This window comes from Lepus europaeus, chromosome 10, assembly GCF_033115175.1.
Source record: "Lepus europaeus isolate LE1 chromosome 10, mLepTim1.pri, whole genome shotgun sequence".
In the NCBI taxonomy this organism is placed as follows: Eukaryota; Metazoa; Chordata; class Mammalia; order Lagomorpha; family Leporidae; genus Lepus; species Lepus europaeus.
Window position 1 is genome coordinate 97,445,248 of NC_084836.1, and position 20,356 is coordinate 97,465,603.

The 20,356-nt window shown below is 44.2% G+C and overlaps 1 protein-coding gene across 3 annotated transcripts in view; it reads right to left on the bottom strand.

Moving 5' to 3' along the window:
* PTPRA (protein tyrosine phosphatase receptor type A) overlaps positions 1-20,356 on the bottom strand; it is a 155,242-nt gene that overhangs the window by 36,488 nt on the left and 98,398 nt on the right. For all 3 annotated transcript variants that reach the window (XM_062203944.1, XM_062203946.1, XM_062203945.1), the window contains 3 exons: positions 10,228-10,312; positions 8,908-8,981; positions 7,924-8,060 (listed from right to left, as the gene is read on the bottom strand). In XM_062203944.1, coding sequence (XP_062059928.1) covers positions 7,924-8,060; positions 8,908-8,981; positions 10,228-10,312 — 296 coding nt within the window. The remainder of the gene's footprint in view (positions 1-7,923; positions 8,061-8,907; positions 8,982-10,227; positions 10,313-20,356) is intronic.

Sequence of the window (20,356 nt, forward strand, 5' to 3'; positions counted from 1 at the left end):
AAAGCAGTGGGAGATGGCCCAAGTGCTTGGGTCTCTGTACCCACATGGCAGACCCAGAAGAAGCTCCCAGCTCCTGGCTTCAGCCTGGCTCAGTTGTGGCCACTTGGGGAGTAAACCAGTGGATGGAGGATCTCTTTCTCTTTCTCTCCCTCTCTCTCTATATCTCTGCATTTCAAGTAAATAAATACATCTTAAAAAAAAACAAAAAACAAAAACCTACACATACAAAGAAATACCTAGATATATTTTAAAACAAAAATGGTACTATAGGGGTGGGTGTTTGTCTCAGTAGATAAGATGCCAGTGAGTACCTGGGTTTGAGTTCTGGCTCCTGATTCCATCTTTGTACTAATGTAGATCCTGGAAGGCAGTGGGTGATGGCTTGAGTAGTTGAGACCTTGCCACCCACGTTGGTGACCTGAATTGGATGCCTAGTTCTCAGTTTCAGCTGTTGTGGGTATCCGGGAAGTAGGCCACCGGATGGGAGCTATTTGTCTCTCAAATACTTTTTAAAAAAGGGATTCTACCATGTATATTAAGCTGTGATATATTTTCTCACAACAATTATGACCTGGAGATCTTTTTATTTAATGACAGAACTTCATAATGGATTTAAGAAATGATTTAGCCATTCTACTATTTGGTAAATATTCTATTTTCTTTGCTAGTATAAACAACACTGGAATGAACACCTTTGTACAAATACGTATTGGTTCACATGGAGGTTTTTGGGTAGACAAAGTCCCAGAAACTAGATCAGGTAGCACAAGCATTTAAATTTTGACTATTACTACCAAATCATCCTTCTAATGCTATTTCAATAAACTCCCCCACTCATATATAAGAAAATATCTCTATCACCCTACTTTTGTCCATACCTGATATCAATCTTCAAAAATTTTCAAATCTGACCAGTACAAAATGATTAATTTTAATCTATACTTTCTACTGGACTGTTTACCCTCTCACAGGCAGGCAGACGCTCCTGATAATTATGGAAAATTCTCTACCTGTGACCCAATTGGTCACTTTTAAAATATATCAGTTTTCTTTTTTTTTTTCTTTTTTTATTTTTGACAGGCAGAGTGGACAGTAGAGAGAGAGACAGAGAGAAAGGTCTTCCTTTTGCCGTTGGTTCACCCTCCAATGACCGCCGTGGTTGGCGCGCTGCGGCCGGTGCACCGCGCTGTTCCGATGGCAGGAGCCAGGTGCTTCTCTTGGTCTCCCATGGGGTGCAGGGCCCAAGGACTTGGGCCATCCTCCACTGCACTCCCGGGCCACAGCAGAGAGCTGGCCTGGAAGAGGGGCAACTGGGACAGGATCGGTGCCCCGACCGGGACTAGAACCCGGTGTGCCAGCGCCGCAAGGCGGAGGATTAGCCTAGTGAGCTGCGGCGCCGGCCTAAAATATATCAGTTTTCAATGCTTTTCACTCTGGCATATGAATCTTTTTCCTGATCTGATGATGGTAAAAATACTCTTCTGTGATAGTAGACACAAACTAGTGTGCATGCCATGTGCTATTCCTTCCTTGCCAGGGCTGACTGACCTAAATACAGCCAGACCTGACCCACTTTGAGCCAGATTCCCTCTCTGAGGATTCTGAAAACTGAAGAAGCAGGATCTTCCCTAGGGCAACTCCAGAGTCACTAAGATAAGGCCCACTCTGTCTGAAGCTTGGTCTTCCAACTCATCTTTTTTTTTTTTTAAAGATTTATTTATGTATTTATTTATTTGCAATGCAGAGTTACAGAGGCAGAGGCAAAGATTGAGAGAAGTCTTCCATCTGCTGGTTTACTTCCCAAATGGCCACAACAGCTGGAGCTGGGCCAATTGGAAGCCAGGAACCTAGAGCGTCTTCCAGGTCTCCCGTGAGGATTCAGGGGCCCAAGGACTTGGGCCATCTTTTACTGCTTTCCCATAGCAGAAAGCAGGATCAGAAGTGGAGTAGCTGGGACTTGGGATACTGGCACTGCAGGCAGAGGCTTTACCTGCTACACCACAGTGCTGCCCACCCCCACTCATCTTTTGATTCCTCTGGCTCCCTCAGTGTCTTTCCAGTCAATAGTTCTGCTTGTTTTTTTACTTAATTTAGTTGAGCTGACTTCTCTTGCTTTACAAAAGTACCTTAGGTGACTTTGCAGTTAATAGTAGTTGAGAGACTGCTGGGAGAAATGTAGGTGATGTGAACCTATTACTGGGTTCAGATGAAAGGAAAGGGATTGTCAATTTCCATGCTGGGAAAGAGCAAACTGCTCACAGTCCACTGCTGTACAACTGCTACTTTAGTGACTGCTTGCGATCACCTGGGATGTGTCACAGCTGGCAGTAAAGAGGTGGGGGAGTCCCAATTAAAAGGAGACGAGAAATGTTGAACCCAGGAGGATTACTTCTGACATTAGATAACAAAACAAGAAAAGCCCAGCTGCAATATCAAATGTTCCTCTCAAATGGCAGTAGACTCAGGGTTTTTCTAGAACTATATTATGTATTTGCTGAACCAAATGTTAAGATTTCAGAATTTTGCTGGCTGCTGAATTTAAGTGAATAGAATGTACAAATTTCTTGGGTTGTTCATGTGAAAGACAAGGCTTTTTATGGGACAAATGAAATAATGCTGAAGTTCAGAAACACAGAGCTAACTTCCAGAAACCTCTATGCATCTTGCTTTCATGATGAAAACTGCACAACGAAGTAGCTATCATTGTTCACGGAGAATCAGGAGGCAAGCATAACATGATCTGGAGGGTAAAATACATAATTACGGCAGAAAAGCAAAGAGCTAATACCTGGAAGAAACCACAGGAATTTACCAAGGTGAGTCATGAAAAATTGTAGGAGTAGTTGTTGCTACAAATTTTGGGGATGTTACATCAAGGAGGGGAAAGCCTAACTTTGGATAAGGCCATTTCTAGTTATGTTACAGTCAAACGAACTTCTGCAGCCCCTTAACTGGCCATGGTTCTAATGGTGGGCTAGGCTGGCCAGTGGAAACCTAGACTGAATGATGAATTCAGCTGGATGATAATGAAAAGCCAGAAAACTCTGGGCACAAAATAGAGATCAGAGTGTCCCATGGGCTCTAACTGACACCACACCATGTCTGTGACAGGATTCACAACATGTGCCTTGATGGAGGGTATACACTGGTGAAAGAGACTGGCTTCAAAATGGAACTCTGAATTTTAGTGGGATGGGAGGAGTGCTAGAAGCCATGGTCATCAGAACTCAGATATCTCTGGTTGGGATAATGTTATTAAAGTTCCTAATAATGGAAATGGGAGGCTGCCAGCTCAGGTTAATTCAGGGGCCCTACTAGGGCACCATCTTGGATAATGGGCCCTATCACCCAACTCCTAGGGATGGGTCATTTCACAGACCCAGAATCCTTCATAAGGTAAGGGGGAAAGCAGGCACCTGTAAAAAGAACCCTGCCACAGCACACCAACCCTCATACAACATGAACCCCCACTCCACATCTTTCCCTAACCCCTACAAATCTGCAGATATTTGCCATGGTAACTGCGTACTGGGTAAAGGGAAAGGCATCTTTTGTGGTCTATTGGGTTCTGGTCTTGAGCTAATTCCTGGGAACCCAGAATGCCACTATGACATGCTGGTTCAAATGGAACCTCTGCAGGCCAGGTGATCAGAGTTTTGGCCTTAACCGGCCTCTTAGTAGCAGCTAACTATTAAGCAGCAGAATACCCAGGTGCATCCCCTCACCTCACTGGGTAAGGAGTGTTACAGAAAGCACAAATGTAAGCTCCTGGAGCAGTGACCTCTCGCCACCAAAAGGCTAAATCCTGAGGTGCAGGGCAGAAGTGAAAAGATAGTCCATTCACATCTTTGAGTTCAGTGATGGTGTGGAGTGTACAATAACTACTAGCATTAGTTATTCTGAGGTTGTAAATGTGAATCCTCTTTAAGGTGGGTAGACTGCCTGAAGCAGTTTCCCTCTCTCACGGCAGGGGCAACCTCAGTGGTAAGTCATCTTGACTTTTCTGTGTTGTATGATCAGATTCACTATGATTTTGTCTCACTGTTTCACAGAACATCAACTATGTTAACATCAAGCTGTCAGAACTCAAAGAGCAAGAAGTTATTATCTTAGATATACATGCTAGACATAAAAATACAGTGGCCTGCCAATCAGCCAAGTTTTCTGAAGGTCAAAGGTCTAGCACATGGGAACAGCTCCTCTTACATAAGCTGCTGCTCTTTGCCCTGCCACCCTTTCCCCACTGAACAGGAAGAGCAATACTCGCTGGATCACTTTGGATTTTGGAGACGGGATAAACCACATATTAGATCCTGCTCTGACCCATTTATTGAGTGATCTGAACAGAGAAGTTTCTCCAGCTGGACATAGGCCATGGAGATTTGCTCTGATAGATTCTATGGAACTCTAAAATGTCTGTGGTAAGGCTGAACAGGAGAATCATAATAAACAACCCTAGGAAACGCGGACAAGACCACGATCCTGTTGGCAAGACTACACACCTAGCTTAGTCTGGGCTGTAGAGCAGAGACTGTAAGCCTGACCATGGACACTAGGTACCTAGCCCACATGACTTCAACTCTTCATCACAAACTAGCTATTACAGGAACCAGTAAGCTATAAATCTGGACATGCCATCAGCTGGAAGTGACATGTATAGAACACCTGCTACAAAACACTCCTTCGACAGTCACTTCTGATTTCCTGCTGACATCAACAGTTACCTGGAGAAGAAAAATGTCCAGCTTGGTACACAAAAGGCTCTGTGAGACATGCTGGCCTGCGCTGAGTAGGCTGCTGTGGGTAACTTAACCGATGACTCTAAATACATTTAAAAGAGAAATCCTTCAGTAATCTGCGCTCCAGCTAAGATATTACACTATCTCACCAGAGGTCAGGATCTAAACCAATCCATGGGTAGTGGATAATGGGAACAAGGATAGGAAATACTTATGCTCCCCAGACAGCACTCATTGCTAAGAACCCAGGATGTCAGCTTTCCCTTGCTACCCTAGTGTTGGCTCAGTGAACTCATGAACATGGGGGCTGCAGTAGCACAGTAAACATCTCTCTCCAGAATACAGAAATTTGTCTACAGTGCCTAGAAAACACTAATAACTCCAGGGATTTATTGCAACACCTTATCATGGGATCTCAGGGGAATATCCTTCTCCAAATAAAGAATTCATTTCACAGAAAAAGTATAGTAATAGGTCATATACACCATCGCCCAGAAGCAGTTGGCATTACAGATTACAAAATACTGTAATGCCTATCACAGACCCAGCCACGGTGCTGCTTACATGATGTTCTCAATGAATAATGACAATTAAAATGGTGGTGTTTTCCTAACAACCAGAAAGTGGGGTACTTTTAACTTTTAATTAATTCCTACCTGGTAAACACCCCCTCATATCTTTACTTCTTCCCGTCTATTTGCTACGTTGTACCTGGTGACTTTCTCAAAATGCCAATGGGACCACATCACTCTCACTCCCCTTAGCCATCAGGTGGGTCAGATGTGGGTAGTGATGCACTCAATAATCACTCCTCCTTTCATCCTCATTACCAGAGTGCCCATTCTGTGGCTGTCTGCCCGTTTCCTACATGACCCAGCAGTCATCTGGATTGGTCTCTGCCAGCCACAGTAACTCTCCTTTTCCCTTGCTCATGGCTGGCTTAAGGTGGAGCATGTGACAAGCAGGGTCCCTGGAAGTGTCTGGGAAAATTTTCCTCACTGATAAAAGGAAGAAATAGTTGATCCTTTTCCCCGGGCCTTGCTATATATGCATGTGCTGCCTAGAACTGGCACAGCCATTTGCTATCAGGGCAGTCACGTCAGGAGGCATAGCTAACACATGACTCAGTAACAAGATGTAAAGGAAACAGCTGAGCAACGACTGAGTTGATGAATTAGCCATCTCTGGAACCACGCCTTTAAATCCATTCCCCTCTCTAAATCATTACCATTTCAGGGCACTCTACTAGCATTTTTGTTGCAAAGACTGACTGACTGATCTGAAAGTCAGAGTGACAGAGATAGCGAGTGAGAGAGATTGATCTTCCACCTGCTGGTTCACTCGCCAAATAACTGCAATAGCTAGGACTGTGTCATGTGGAAGCCAGGAGGCAGGAACTCTGTCCAGCTCTCTCTTGTTGGTGGCAGGGACCCAAGTACTCAGACCATCATCTGCTATCATCATCATTAGTAGGAAGCTGATTTGGAAGCGATGGTGGGACTTGATCCTAGGCACTCTGACAGGGGATGTGGGTGTCCCAAGTGGTCGTTTAACACACTGTGGCACAATGCAAACCCTGTACCAGCACTTCTAGCTTTAACAACTGTTAATAGTCCGTAACTGTATTCCTGCAATGACTTGCCCCAAAGGCTATTCCCCTTACAGCAGCTAGATTCATCTTTTCAAAATACATATCAGGTTGGTCATGGCTTTCCAATTCTCTTGTGACAATCCATAAAATCTGCAGTCAGGCCCAGCTCTCTATCACAATTTCAGCTCTTACTACTTCCTTGGTCCCTGCCCTTCAGCCACATATAACACTTCTATAACTTTCTGAATGCGCCCTTCTCTCACTCACCCTCATTCCCAACAATCTGCTCTTGCTGTTTCAATGCTTGCAATGTTCTTCACCCCCCTTTCCCTGATGTCCTTGCACATGAGTAGGTCTCAGAACAGTGTTTCTTCAAGAAAGCTCTTCTGACCTGGGATCAGAACTAGTGTGCTAGGATCACCAACTAGAGGTTTACAAATGTGCTCTACTTCCTTGAGGGAGCTATAGAAATACATATATTGTATATATATATAAAATCTTGGAATGGGTGCTTAGCTTTGTAGTTAAGATGCCGGTTAGGGGGCTGGTGCTGTGGTGCAGCGGGTTAAAGCCTCAACCTGCAGCACTGGCAGCCCATATGGGCTCCGGTTCAAGTCTTGGCTACTCCACTTCTGATCCAGTTCCCTGCTAAAGTGTCTAGGAAAGCAGTGGAGGATGACTCAAGTCCTTGGGCCCCTGTACCCACATGAGTGCCTGGAAGAAGCTCCTGGCTTCTGGTTTTGGATCTGTTCAGTTATGGCTGTTGCGGCCATTTGGGGAGTTAACCAGCAGATGGAAAACCACCCACCTCTGTCTCTACCTTTCTCTGTAACTCTTTCAAATAAATAAAATTAATTTAAAAAAATAATAAAAAAAAAAGATGCTGGTTAGGACACCTGTGTCCCATAATGAAGTGCTTGAATTCCACGCCTGGTGGATTCCCAACTCTGGCTGTCTGCTAAAGCTGACCTTGGTTGCTGGCTTTGGCCCTGGTCCAGCCCCAGCCCTTGTGGGTATTTGTGGAATTAAGCAGTGAAATATATGCTCTCTCTTACAGAAATGCATTTACAAATGCATATATGTGAATCTCAATATCCAAGATGAGGCCTGTGCTCTGCCAAGGCCTAATACTTCCCACTGATCTACTCCTACTGTCCACTCCATAGACATTTTGGGACCCCTGTTCACTAGTCCTTCACATCCTATATTGCTGCTTGAATTCAATTATTTTTGTTCTTGTTTGAGGGGTTTCCCTACTGGACAATGAGTTTCTTGAGAAGGGGCTGGATCTGCTTTGGCTCCCCTAGAATATTACATGCCATATATTAGATGCTTTTTTAAGTATTCATTAAACAAATAAACAGCAGGTGTGATGATAAGTGGATGAATGGATGGAAGGGTAGATGAGGGAAGTGAGGCAATTTTTTTTCTTTTTCTGCCAAATTCACACAGAAGGGAAGTCAGATGAACTCTGTAAAGCATTTCTCACCTCTTAACCATCAGAAACCTATTTTTTGACCCCATGACTCAAAAGGCCTGACTTTAGGCCTGCCTTCCTCCCAGTTGATATTCCAGCCTCAATAGAGAACTCACGTTGAATTCTTCTCTGAAGAGCTTATTGTCGTCAGCCATTCTCCGGTTAATCTCTTCTTCCAGCTTGTCCACAGGCAGGGGTGGGTACTTCCTGTTGGTGCTTGGGGATCGGGCCAGGAGTGGCACACTCTGGGGCTCTGCAGTGGACAAGAGGGATGGTAAGTTAGGTGTTTCAGGGGACTAAATTGACAAACAGATCAAGCTTCTTTTATTTTTTTAAAAAAGATTTTATTTATTTATTTGAGAGGTAGAGACAGAGAGAAAGGTCTTCTGTCCTCTGGCTCACTCCCCAGATGGCTGATCCAAAGACAGGAGCCAGGAGCTTCCCCTGGGTCTCCCATGTGGGTGCAGGGGCCCAAGCACTTGGGCCGTGTTCCACTGCTTTCCCAGGCCATAGCAGAGAGCTGGATTGGAAGAGGAGCAGCCGAGACTAGAATTGGCGCCCATATGGGATGCTGGCACCACAGGTGGAGGATTAACCTACTGAGCCACAGCGCTGGCCCCACAGATCAAGCTTCTAAGAACAACGGTTGTTTTCTTCAAAAGCCTTTTTTTTTCTTTTGATAGTCTTATTCTTTTAAAAGGATTGGGAGGGGGCTGGCACTGTGGCATAGCAGGCTAGGCCTCCACCTGCAATGCTGGCACCATGTCCTAGCTGCTCCTCTTCTGAGCCAGCCCTCTGCTAATGGCCTGGGAAAGCAGTGGAAGATGGCCCAAGTGCTTGGGCCACTGCCACCCACATGGGACACCTGGAAGAAGCTCCTGGCTCCTGGCTTTGGATTGGCCAAACTCCAGCCATTGTGGCCATTTGGGGAGTTAACCAGTGGATGGAAGAGTGAACATGGCTCTGCCAAAACCTTGGTTTAAAAAAAAAAAAAAAAAAAAAAATATATATATATATATATATATATGAAACAAACAAAAAGGATGGGGACACCACTAAATTACTGGTTTTCTTCCTCATGAAAGCTCCCCATGTCTTACCCACATCCTCAGTGCGGCCGTTGGATAAGCGGAAAGAATTGGAATGGCTCCCAGCTTGCTTGTATTTCTTAAACCTAATGAGAAAATGTTCACAGTAAAAAACTAAACACAGGCAGGAGAGGCCAATTATTGTTTGTGCATTCCTGTGAGTCAAGAGCCTTTCTTCACACCCCAAGGCAGCTCCATCGTGTGGAGACTGACAGCACAGGATGCTCCTGCTGGCCCTCAGCATGCTAGAATCCAAGCCGGGCCACGGCAACAGGAACTCTGGCTTGCACAGTTCCTCTGTGCAGCTCCAGTTCCAGGATCTACTAGAAGGCACAGCCATATGAGCTGGAGAAAGGGACAGTGGTAGGAACAAAGTGGGGGGGGGGGGGGGGGGACACTGGAAGATCTTTATCAGATGAGCAAAAATCCCATATTTCCCTAGCGCAGCCTGAGAGCTCCAGGGAGAAGCCCAGAGCTTCAGAACGGGTGGGTACAATCCTGGCTAGGCTACAAGTCTCCAGCTCAAGACCAAATTAAACACAACTAGTGCCGGCGCTGTGGCTTAACAGGCTAATCCTCCACCTTGCGGCGCCGGCACACCGGGTTCTAGTCCCGGTTGGGGCACCGGATTCTATCCTGGTTGCCCCTCTTCCAGGCCAGCTCTCTGCTATGGCCCGGGAGTGCAGTGGAGGATGGCCCAAGTCCTTGGGCCCTGCACCCGCATGGGAGACCAGGAGAAGCACCTGGCTCCTGGCTTTGGATCAGTGCGATGCGCTGGTTGCAGCGGCCATTGGAGGGTGAACCAACGGCAAAAAGGAAGATCTTTCTCTCTGTCTCTCTCTCACTATCCACTCTGCCTGTCCAAAAAAAAACCCAAAAAACAAAACAAAAAAAAAACACAACTAGCATAGTAGCTTCAGCAGGCAGAGAACAAATGCACTGCCCGCTTCTTTCCACGGGTTTCCTAATTTCACTCTGGGCCTTTCAGCAGTTGCTTCAACAGGGTTAGAACTGAAGATCCTGAACCTCCAGTAACAGACTGAACCTTATCTCCCAATCTCCAAATCACCATTCTGGGCTTTAGGCTTGAATGGAGTTGGGGTACCAGGCTGGGACACACAGAAGCAAAGGGGAGGGACCAGGGCTTAAGAAGACTATCTAGGTTTCTAAACCAGTTCTAAGCAGAATTTTACTCTTACCACTATCATAAGTCATCTCCCTTCTATCTTACTCATTGTCCTTATCCTACTGTCTTCTGGACTGTGTGGGTTTACAGGACACTGGGGTACTGAAACAGAGTCTAAGAGAATGCAGAAGCATTGGTGTGCTTACCTTAACATGTACAGAACTATGATAATAAACACAATCACTAGCAGAGAGGACAGGGCCACCATCACTGCGATAATTGGCGTCTCATCTGAAATCAAGAGAGCAGAGTAAGTCATCACCACATTGCACACAACAGGGCTCTTGCTAGTCACTCAGGGAACAGTCTGATGAGGAAGAAGGGCTCATTCAATGCTTCTGTCGATGGCAGCATGTGGGGACACAGAGAGAGTTGGGAGGGTGTATATCTCCCACAGCCACCCAGGACTGTTCGGGTGAGGTGGAGTAGAAACACAGGACTTAGGATAGCATGTTTGCCCATCTCTAACAAATCATTCAGTCATTCCCTCGCTGTCCCCTTGCATTAGAATAAAAGCTGTTTGAAGGCACTATTTCCTTCACTGCTATAAGATTAGAGCCTGAATCAGTACTTAGTGTATAGAGAGCACTCAAATATGCAGAGGCATGAACACATCCAATCCTGATGACAAGCTGGTGTACAGAGACAACACTGTACTCTGTTCCAGCCTCAACAGGCTCCAGCTAGAGGAAAATGGGAGAGGAAAAGACAATTTTCTTATCATAAACCCAAATGGTTTCCTGGCACAGAGATGCTCACTTCTGATTAAAATAAGGAGATATTATTAGAGCATTAGGTACTAGGAGTCAAAGGCTGCTGAGTGTTCCTTTTACCTCTTCCCACATTCTGCTCTCTCTGCAACCACTGCCAAGACCCCAACCACACCAAAATGTGGACTGGAGATACAGCAACCCTTCCCTCCATCCCACAGGGCCTGGCTTCCTTCCTGTCCAATACCTGGCTCCATTTCTCAAGTAGCTGAACAGATTCTGACTTATCCTTCTCCATTCACACCCCCTACTAAGAACTATACCAAGCAGTCTGAGTCTGTAGCTGTCTTCATGTTTTCTTACTTGCTGCAAGAGAGGACATTTCCCTGCCGTCTCATGGTCAGTCTTGCCACCTGGGCTTTGGATTATATCCATTACTGTCACCTCCAGGATTTGTCTTTTGGACCTCACTGATCTCCGCCAGCTACCACCAGCCTCATGTCTCTCTTCTCAGCTAACTGCTCATACCAGTTGTCTAACCTATTTACTCTAATCCTGTACCTCCCATTCTCCCTCATCTATTTGCTCTGATTCTCACCCTAAAGATCCATTTAAGTTGCTCAGCAAAGACGCTTACAAATGGCATACTGCCAAATCCAATGGAAACAGTCCCATCCTCATCTGATTCAACCTTTTAACAGCATTCATTCAAAAATATTTATGGGCCAGCAACTGTGTGCCAGATGCTTTTCCTGACACTGGGAACAGAGGAGTGATCAAGCAAATAAGTGACAGTCTGCTTTCTGTGGGGAAGGGAGAGGACACTCTCATAAACAAGTAGACACTTCACTTCAGACAGGGGCAGTGCTGTGAAGAACAAAAGCTGGGTAAGAAGACACAATGTGGCAGGTTGGAGAATCTGTGACAGCATGGTTTGGGAAGGTCTCTTCGCCCTATCTAGGCAGGGCTCTAAATAACGTGAACAAGTGGCCCATGCAAAGACCCAGCACATATAGCTTTCTAGACACAGGGAATAGTAAGCACATAGCCCTTGGAGGATTCAAGAAGTGGTACAAAGTCCAGTGTGGTACAAGACGTGCCAGGAGAGGTGGGCAGGAGCCAGAAGACTTAGGGCTTTGTAGGCCACGGTAGCAAATATAGATTTAGTTCTGCATGTGATGGGAAACACTACATATTGGAGGGTTTTGAACAAATAAGAAGTAGAACTTGACTTACATTCTTTTTTAAAGATCATTTAAACTGACTCACAAGCAGCAAGCATGAGGTGGGAAGTAATCTAGAATATCATGAAGCCAAAAGCAGTTTTTCCAGGAGGGTATTTCAACCAAATACACAGATCAAGTAGGACGAAGACAAAAGGTGAAAATGGATTTAAAAAGATGGTAGCTGGGGCCAGTGTCATGGTATAGTGGAAAAAACCACTGTCTGCTGCTCCACTTCTGATCCAGCTCCCTGCTAATGGTCTAAGAAGAGCAGAGGAAGATGGTCCAAGTGTCTGGGTCTCTGCCACTCAACGGCCAAAGCTGAGCTGATCCGAAGCCAGGAGCCAGGAGCTTCTTCTAGGTCTCCACGCGGGTGCAGGGGCCAAAGGACTTGGGCCATCTTTTACTGCTTTCCTAGGCCATCACAGAGAGTTGGATTGGAAGAGGAGCAGCTGGGACTTGAATCGGCGCCCATATGTGATGCCGGCATTGCAGGCTGGGGCTTTAACCCACTGTGCCACAGCGCCCCCACCCCCCAAATAATTACATAAAAAAAACAGATAGCAGTTATTGGTGTATTGGTGACTTTTTTGAGAACGGTTTCAGTGACAGGTGAGATGAGAAAACCTTAGTGAATTAAATGCAGATACACAGGAGAAAGTAAGACAGATTCCTTTTATGAAGATTTTTACCATAAAGGGACACAGAGAAAAGGAGCAACAAATGCAAGGAGATGCAGGGATCAGAGTTTGGTTTTTAAAACATGGGAAAGAGGGGCTGTCACTGTGGCATAGCGGGTAAAGCATTCCATGTGGGCTCCGGTTCGAGACCCAGCTGCTCCTCTTCCGATCCAGCTCTCTGCTATGGCCTGGAAGGGCAGAAGATGGCCCAAGTCCTTGGGTCCCTGTACCCGCGTAGGAGACCCAGAAGAAGCTCCTGGCTCCTGGCTTCAGATCGGTGCAGCTCCGGCCATTGAGGCCAGTTGGGGAGTGAATCAGCGGATGGAAGATCTCTCTCTCTCTCTGCCTCTCCTTCTCTCTGTGTAACTCTGACTTTTAAATAAATCTTAAAAAAAAAAAAAAAAAAAACAAACAAAAAAAACAACCAAACAAAAAAACATGGGAAATAGAGGCTGGCACTGTGGCACAGCAGGTAAAGCATGGCCTGCAGTGCCAGCATCCCATATGGGCGCCAGTTTGAGTCCTGGCAGCTCCACTCTGATCCGGACCCCTGCTAATGTGCCTGGGAAAGCAGGAGAGGATGACCCAAATCCTTGAGCCTTTGCAACCACATGGCAGACCAGATGAAGCTCCTGGCTTCAGCCTGATCCCAGTCCTGGCTGTTGTGGCAATTTGGGGAGTGAATCAGTGGATGGAAGACCTTTCTCTCTCCCTCTGCAACTCTGACTTTCAAACAAATAACTTTAAAAAAGGGGGGGTTGGGGGAAGTGCTGTGGCATAGAGGGTAAAGTCACTGCCTGTAGTGCTGTCATCCCAAATGGGCACTGGTTTGAGTCCTGGCTGCTCCACTTCTGATCTAGCTCCCTGCTGATAGCCTGGGAAAGCAGTAGAAAATGGCCTAAGTGGTTGGGGCCCTGTACCTGCATAGGAGACCTGGAAGAAGCTCCTGGTTCCTGGCTTTGGATCGGCTCAGCTCCAGCTGTTGCAGCCATTTGGGGAGTGAACCAGCAGATGGAAGACCTCTCTATCTGCCTCTCCCTCTGTCTGTAACTCTGCTTCACAAATAAGTAATTCTTAAAGAAAAAAAAAAAGGGAAATATACCATGCTTCTTGTTGACGGCAATTTTTCAATACACTGCATGTGGCTTTCCTCTTAAAATAAGGATTCAAACTGGTCGCCCACTCTTTCCCCTCTGAGGCACTTTCCTCTAGCTTTCACAACAAAGCACTCCTCTGATTCTCCAGCTCCTGGCTGCTCTAGCTCAGTTTCCTTTGCTACTACTCCTCTTCCAATACCATATCTCTAACTGCGGGAACTCCTCAAGGTTCTGTGCTTGGGACTCTTTTCTATCACTCTATCTGTTTGATAGATGGCTAAGTAAAATAATATGCCAGTCATCCCCACATTTGCACTGCTTGGTCAGATCTCTCTTCTGCCCATTTGCCACCTCTCCTTTCAGTTTTGCAGGAAACACACACTGGGGTCTTTCTGTGCTCTGTTTACTCAGGCTGGGCCTTCGAACATGTTACTCCGGCTTCACACAGCCTCCTTCCATTCTCCGTCTGGCTAACTCCTACACATTCAGCTCTCATTTTAAATGTCACTTTTCCCAGAGAAGGTTTTTATGACTTCTTAATTCTAAATTCGGATCCCAGTTTCCTCATCTTTTAAATAAGGTATTCTGGAGATTAAATAAGATCATCCCTGTAAAGTGCTTGGCACATACTATGCACTTGGTGAATATTTAGCTTTATTTTCTGTATTACTTTCCCAGAGCACTGTTATTTCCCTTGGTAACACCATTCATACTTTGTGAGTATGCCTCTATTTGACTGTAGTTGATTAATGAGTGTCCCAGTCTCATTCGCCTAGAAGAACCATACTCTCTCCAGAGTGGGGATTGTCACAGAGTGGTGGGGGCTTCTTTTATTTTACAAAGTATAAGCTGCATATATATTTTCAGACTTTTCAGTATGGGAAACTATCACACTTACACAGGATTAAAGAAGTTATAATAACCCTCTAGTACTGATCAGTTCCTTTCAACATTATCCCCATATGCCAGTGTTTTCGTATATACCAGGGTTTCTCAATCTTACACCAATGACATTTGGGCTAGGTAATTCTCTCTTGCAGGGGTCTATTGTGTGCATATGATTGCTGGGTACACTAGGTCCATAGAAGGTTTTCTGGGTGGGCCCTGTGGTATCCATGATAACACTAGGCAGTCACAAGAGATGAAGGGGAAAAGAAGAAGAAAGGCCCTCCATCTAGAGGACATCTGTGTCCTGTTCCAATTTCCTGAACCATCAGTGAACCCCTGGTTTAGAATATGTCCTTGTTAGTACCTGTTAGTACTCCTTGTTAGTACTCCTGAAGAGATATGGACTGCGAGCACATTCCAGGCCACTTAATGCTCCAGGGCAAAGCTCACTAATACCAAGAACAATTCTAACTCTGGGAACAAATTTACAAATAGAATAAATCTTTAAAAATATCCTGGAGCCAGGAACTCAATCAGGGCCTCCCATATGGGTTGTAAGGACTCAACTAGTTAAGACATCATCAGCCTCTGCCCCCCAGGGTACACATCAATAGGAAGCTGGACTCAGCAGCAGAGTCGAGCCTTCAACTGAGGCACTCCAAAATGGGATGTGGACATCCTAAGTTATGTCTCAGCCACTGTGCCAAACACCAATCCCATCACACCAGTGGTTATTTATTTATTTGAAAGGCAGCTCTCCCATTAGCTGGTTTACTACGTAGAAGGCAGGGCTGCGCCAAAGCCAGAAGCTGGAAACTCATTATGGGTCTTCCACATGGGTGGCAGGGAGCCAACTACTGGAGCCATCGCCTGCTGCCTTCCAAGGTGCATATTAGCAGGAAGCTGGAATGAAGAGTGGAGCTAAGACTCAAAGTCTCTGGGATTCAGCAGAAGACTTGTCCTGAGTGGTTCTAGAACTCTAGCTCAAAGACTCCTTCTTTATAAACATTACTATACTATTTTCTGATTTTATCATAGCAATTATATAAATGTGTGTGGTTAGAATAGTACGGTGAGAAAAAGTTTTATCTTGAGTTCTTATTATCTATTGAACACCAGTTATAAGGTCTTCATGTGAAAATCCCATTACAAACAAAAAAAAAAAAGAGAACCAAATGGTTATAATAAACAGTCCAATGAAAGAGGTTTGTACAGAATGTTGTTCAAAACATACAGGGCAGAGAATGAACTAATGTCTGAGGCTATGGCAATATGGTACAAAATGACTGTCTTGGGTGCTGCACACCAGGCTCTAGAGGCCTGTGTGTGCCTTTGATTCCAAGTTTTGCACAAATGGCTGAGATTCCTGGCCTCCTTAGGCTCCTATCCACTAGTAATAGTAAGGTTGGTGGGATGATAAAGGTGATAGCCAACACCTGCCAAGCAGTTGCTCTGCGCTGACCCAAACACTTCATATGCATTATTTCATCCCACACAACAACCCTGCGAATGAGACTTTGTTCCTATCTCATTTTGCAAATGGTGAATGTTAGACACCTTCCCACCCTGCTGGTAAATGGCAGGGTTATGCTACAAACCCAGGTGGTCTAGCATCAGAACCCAAATTTTTAACCACTGTAAAATATTGCCTCTCCAAATATTCCTCTAGGCTTCTCATTCCCCAGCTTTAATCTGAGGCTAATTCAAAAAGTTTGTGGAGGGGCCAGTATTGTGGCATAGCAGGTTAAGCCACTGCCTGCAACACCACTGGCATCCCATATGGGTGCTGGTTCTGGCTGCTCCAATTCCAATCTAGTTCCCTCCTAACGTGTCTGGGAAAGCAGTGGAAGATGGCCCAAGCCCTTGGGCCCCTGCACACACACGGAAGACGTGGAAGTTCCTGGTTTCAGCCTGGTCCAGCTCCAGCTATTGCAATTTTGAAATCCATACAGTTTGTTCACAATATGTATTTCCCATGGAATTCTGGGAGATCCCTCATATGGATCTCAAAAATTTTTATACCAAAATAAATTTATATTTTAATTCCATCTTTTGAAGCATCCACAAACATATTTCAAACCTGTTCAACAGCACTTCCTTCAGTGAGAAAATTCTTTATGAATGGCAGCATGGAAGAGCATCCTGCTGACTTCCTGGGAACTGTAGTCCTCTTCAGGACCAATGAACTGTTCCCTCAGCTGCTGGATGCGTAGTGGCTAACACTAGCCATGTCTTTCCCCAGAACTGCTCTTGGCCTAAGAGAGCAGACTGGTTCAGAGGAAAGGTTTCATTTGCTCCTTGATTCCAACTCCAGGGGTTCCCCTGGGATTGGCCTCTGCTGTCTTTGCTCTAATCACCTGGTACCCACTGCATTTACTCTGCCTACTCACCTCTTCTAACTTCACTGCCTCACAATCACTGCAGGGAGAAAATTCTTCCCAAATAAACCTGCTGCATGCAAATCTGAGTTTGCTTTTCATAGAATCAAACTAATAAACTGAGTAGTAAACACTAATGGAGGCTGAGTAACAACTGGAGAGTAGTCACCGTGAACCCTGACTTCACGAGGAAGAGACAATGCCAGGCTGAGTTTAATGCATTCCTACACATTTCATAAATCATCCAGATCGACATCAGGAAAAAGCTCTAAAAAAGCAGCAGTTACAAAGGGAAAAATGTTGCATGATCCCACTAAAATGAGGCAGGTATCTATATTAGACAAATTCATAGGACAGAAAGTAGGAGAGTGGTTTCTAGGGGGTAGGAGAAGGAGGAAATGGAAAGTTATTTTTTAATGTTCTGAATTTTGAGTTGAGATGACACAAAAATCTGGAGAATGATGGTTACACAAAGATGTAAATATACACAATGCCACTGTATACTTTAAAATGGTTAAAAACGGTAAACTTTGTTATGTATAGTTTACCACAATTTTTCTAAAATGCTAGTTCTACCAAAACAATTTAGAATACACTTAAAAAATAATGCACATGAGAAAATAAGCAGTTGCTTGGACTTCAAAAGAGAGGAAGATAAGTTGTCTGAGTTCCTCCTCTCATTTTATTCCTTTCTGCTCTGACAATTAAAACACCAGCTATTACTGTTCAGAAGCACCCCAAGGCCAGTGCATAACTTACAACCCTTAATTCATCTTCATAAAACTATATAATTTGCTTATCAAAGCCACTGTAATGTAAATGTTTCCACACTTGGCTCATTTCTCAAAAATCTCTTGTTTGGTTTTAAAATTGGAATGTGATACTGAAATTCACAGCCATAGTTCTAGATCCAGCTCTCTGCTAATGGCCTGGGAAAAGCAGTGGAGGATGGCCCAAGTGTTTGGGCCCCTGCACCCGCATGGGAGACCTGGATGAAGTTCCTGGATCAGCCCTGGCTGTTGCAGCCATCTGGTGAGTGAACCAGCCAATGAAAGCTCTCTTTCTCTCTTATCTGCAGCTCTGACTTTTAAATAAGTAAATAAATCTTTAAAAAAAGGGGAGATTTTTATGTTAGCATATTTTCCACATGTCACAATTAGCAATGACCTCAGTAATTAGTCTTTTTAATAATAAGATTGAAATTACTTAAATATTAGCCTGTGTATAATATTTGGGGGAAGGAAAGGCTCAACGTAATGAAAACATACATGAGAGGAAGGAGTCCCAGATCTTACATTTAATCCTGAAACTTACCACTTCCACTTGACTTTATTGTAACACTGGTTAAGGGAGCAAATACAAGTATCTATTGTATGAATCTACTAGCTTCTGCATTTGATAGCATTTTCGCAGGTGAATCTGAATAGCAAGGATACCACATTAACACAAAGTTTGGTTCCTGAGTTTAGGAAAGCACAGGAACCCTCTATATAATATGGTGACACTTTACTTTTCCTCATCAAATATAGTAGCATGGAAAGTCAGAGTATCCGCTTTTCTGACTCAAATGGTCCCTACTTACAGGGACTTTTTTTTTTTTTTTTTTAAGATTTATTTATTTGAGAGGTAGATTTACACAGAGACAGAGAGAAGTCTTTCATATGCTGGTTCACTCTCCAGCTGGCCATAATGGCCAGAGCTGCACTGATCCAAAGCCAGGAGCCAGGAGCCTCTTCTGGGTCTCCCACACGGGTACAGGGGCCCAAGGACTTGGGCCATCTTCTACTGCTTTCCCAGGCCATAGCAGAGAGCTGGATCAGAAGTGGAGCAGCCGGGACCTAAATTGACACCTATATGGGATGTTGGCACTGCAGGCAGCTTTACCTGCTACGCCACAGTACCAGCCCCAAGAGGGACTTCTTAAGCCTTCAAATGTTCCACTACTTAATTATTCAGAAAAAATTATACATGGCTATAGAATAGAATCAGAAGAAAGAAATTTCAGAGTCTGATTTGATAAAATAGAAAATCATGACGAGAAAATTGCTTCACATAGTTTCCAAACTCAAATGTAATGATGTTTCTTAGAATGTTGGATGATCTCTTGTGGTCTTTGATGGAAGCCTTATTGTTGCCTCTGGCAAAAGCTACCACTTCTACGAGGGTAACCATGTTCTCTAGGGATGAAAACCAGAGAGTCAATAGACCATCTTAGGCTGCAGACTCAGAAAACCCATAAAATTTACATAAAGCCTCAAAGGGTCAACATTTTATAGACTAGGAGAAAAACAACACAAAGCCAAAATGTATAAAGGTAACTGTGGCCTAGAACCCAGAAATTATCACTAAAGAGCAGCCTGCATCCTATTCTGGTGTTGGCCTGGCCCAGCTCCAACTATTGTAGGCAACAGGGGAGTGAACCAGAGGATGGGACATCTCTTTCTTTCTACCTCTCAAATAAATTAATAAATACTTGTAAAAGTGCATCATAGTTGCTAGAATCTATTATATATATTTAAAAACATATTATTCTTCTCTAGGAAATTAGTATGGAAACAACTTAAGGGGAAGGAAACAGAAGACACAGTCACAGATGCACAAGGTTACCACAGACAGAGCAGAGGCAACACAGATGGGTGAAAGGGACAACAGATACAAGGTGAGCGGCTCACCTCTTCTGTCCTTTGAGTCAGAATTACCTGTGTAATAAGTGAAAAACAGAAACATTCACTCAGGTTAAAGAAAAACATTAGCATTCAATTTAAGGCAAAACAAAACAAACTTCAGGAATAGAGATACTTCCCTCTAGATGTTGGAGTTAGAATGAAGCATCCTCCAACAACTGGAAAGCAAGACTGCTCAGATCCACTAAATTTTAGTCAGTGATCTGGCCTCCTCCTGAGTATACAAGCAACGGAGCATCAATACTCATAAAAAGTACAAGAATGCAAAGAGAAACACAAACACAAGATGTTAGAAGGATCTTTTTATGTCCTTTGGACCATTAAAATAAAAAGGGCAAAATTAAGTAAGGATATAGAAGACCTGACAAGAGGTAATTAAATCTAATTGGTATTTACCAAATTCTATGTACTAACAGATGATACCTGTTTTCAAAGGCCTTGTGGGGTGTCTACAAGTCCTTATAAATGCCCAATAAGATAAAAAGCATAGTATTCTTTTATCATGATGCAATAAGATTAGAAATTAACAAAGAAAATATTTGAAAATTAAAATTAGAACCAAAATAGAAAAATTATCTAAAAATAACAAAGATCAAAACACTATTATGGTAGAAC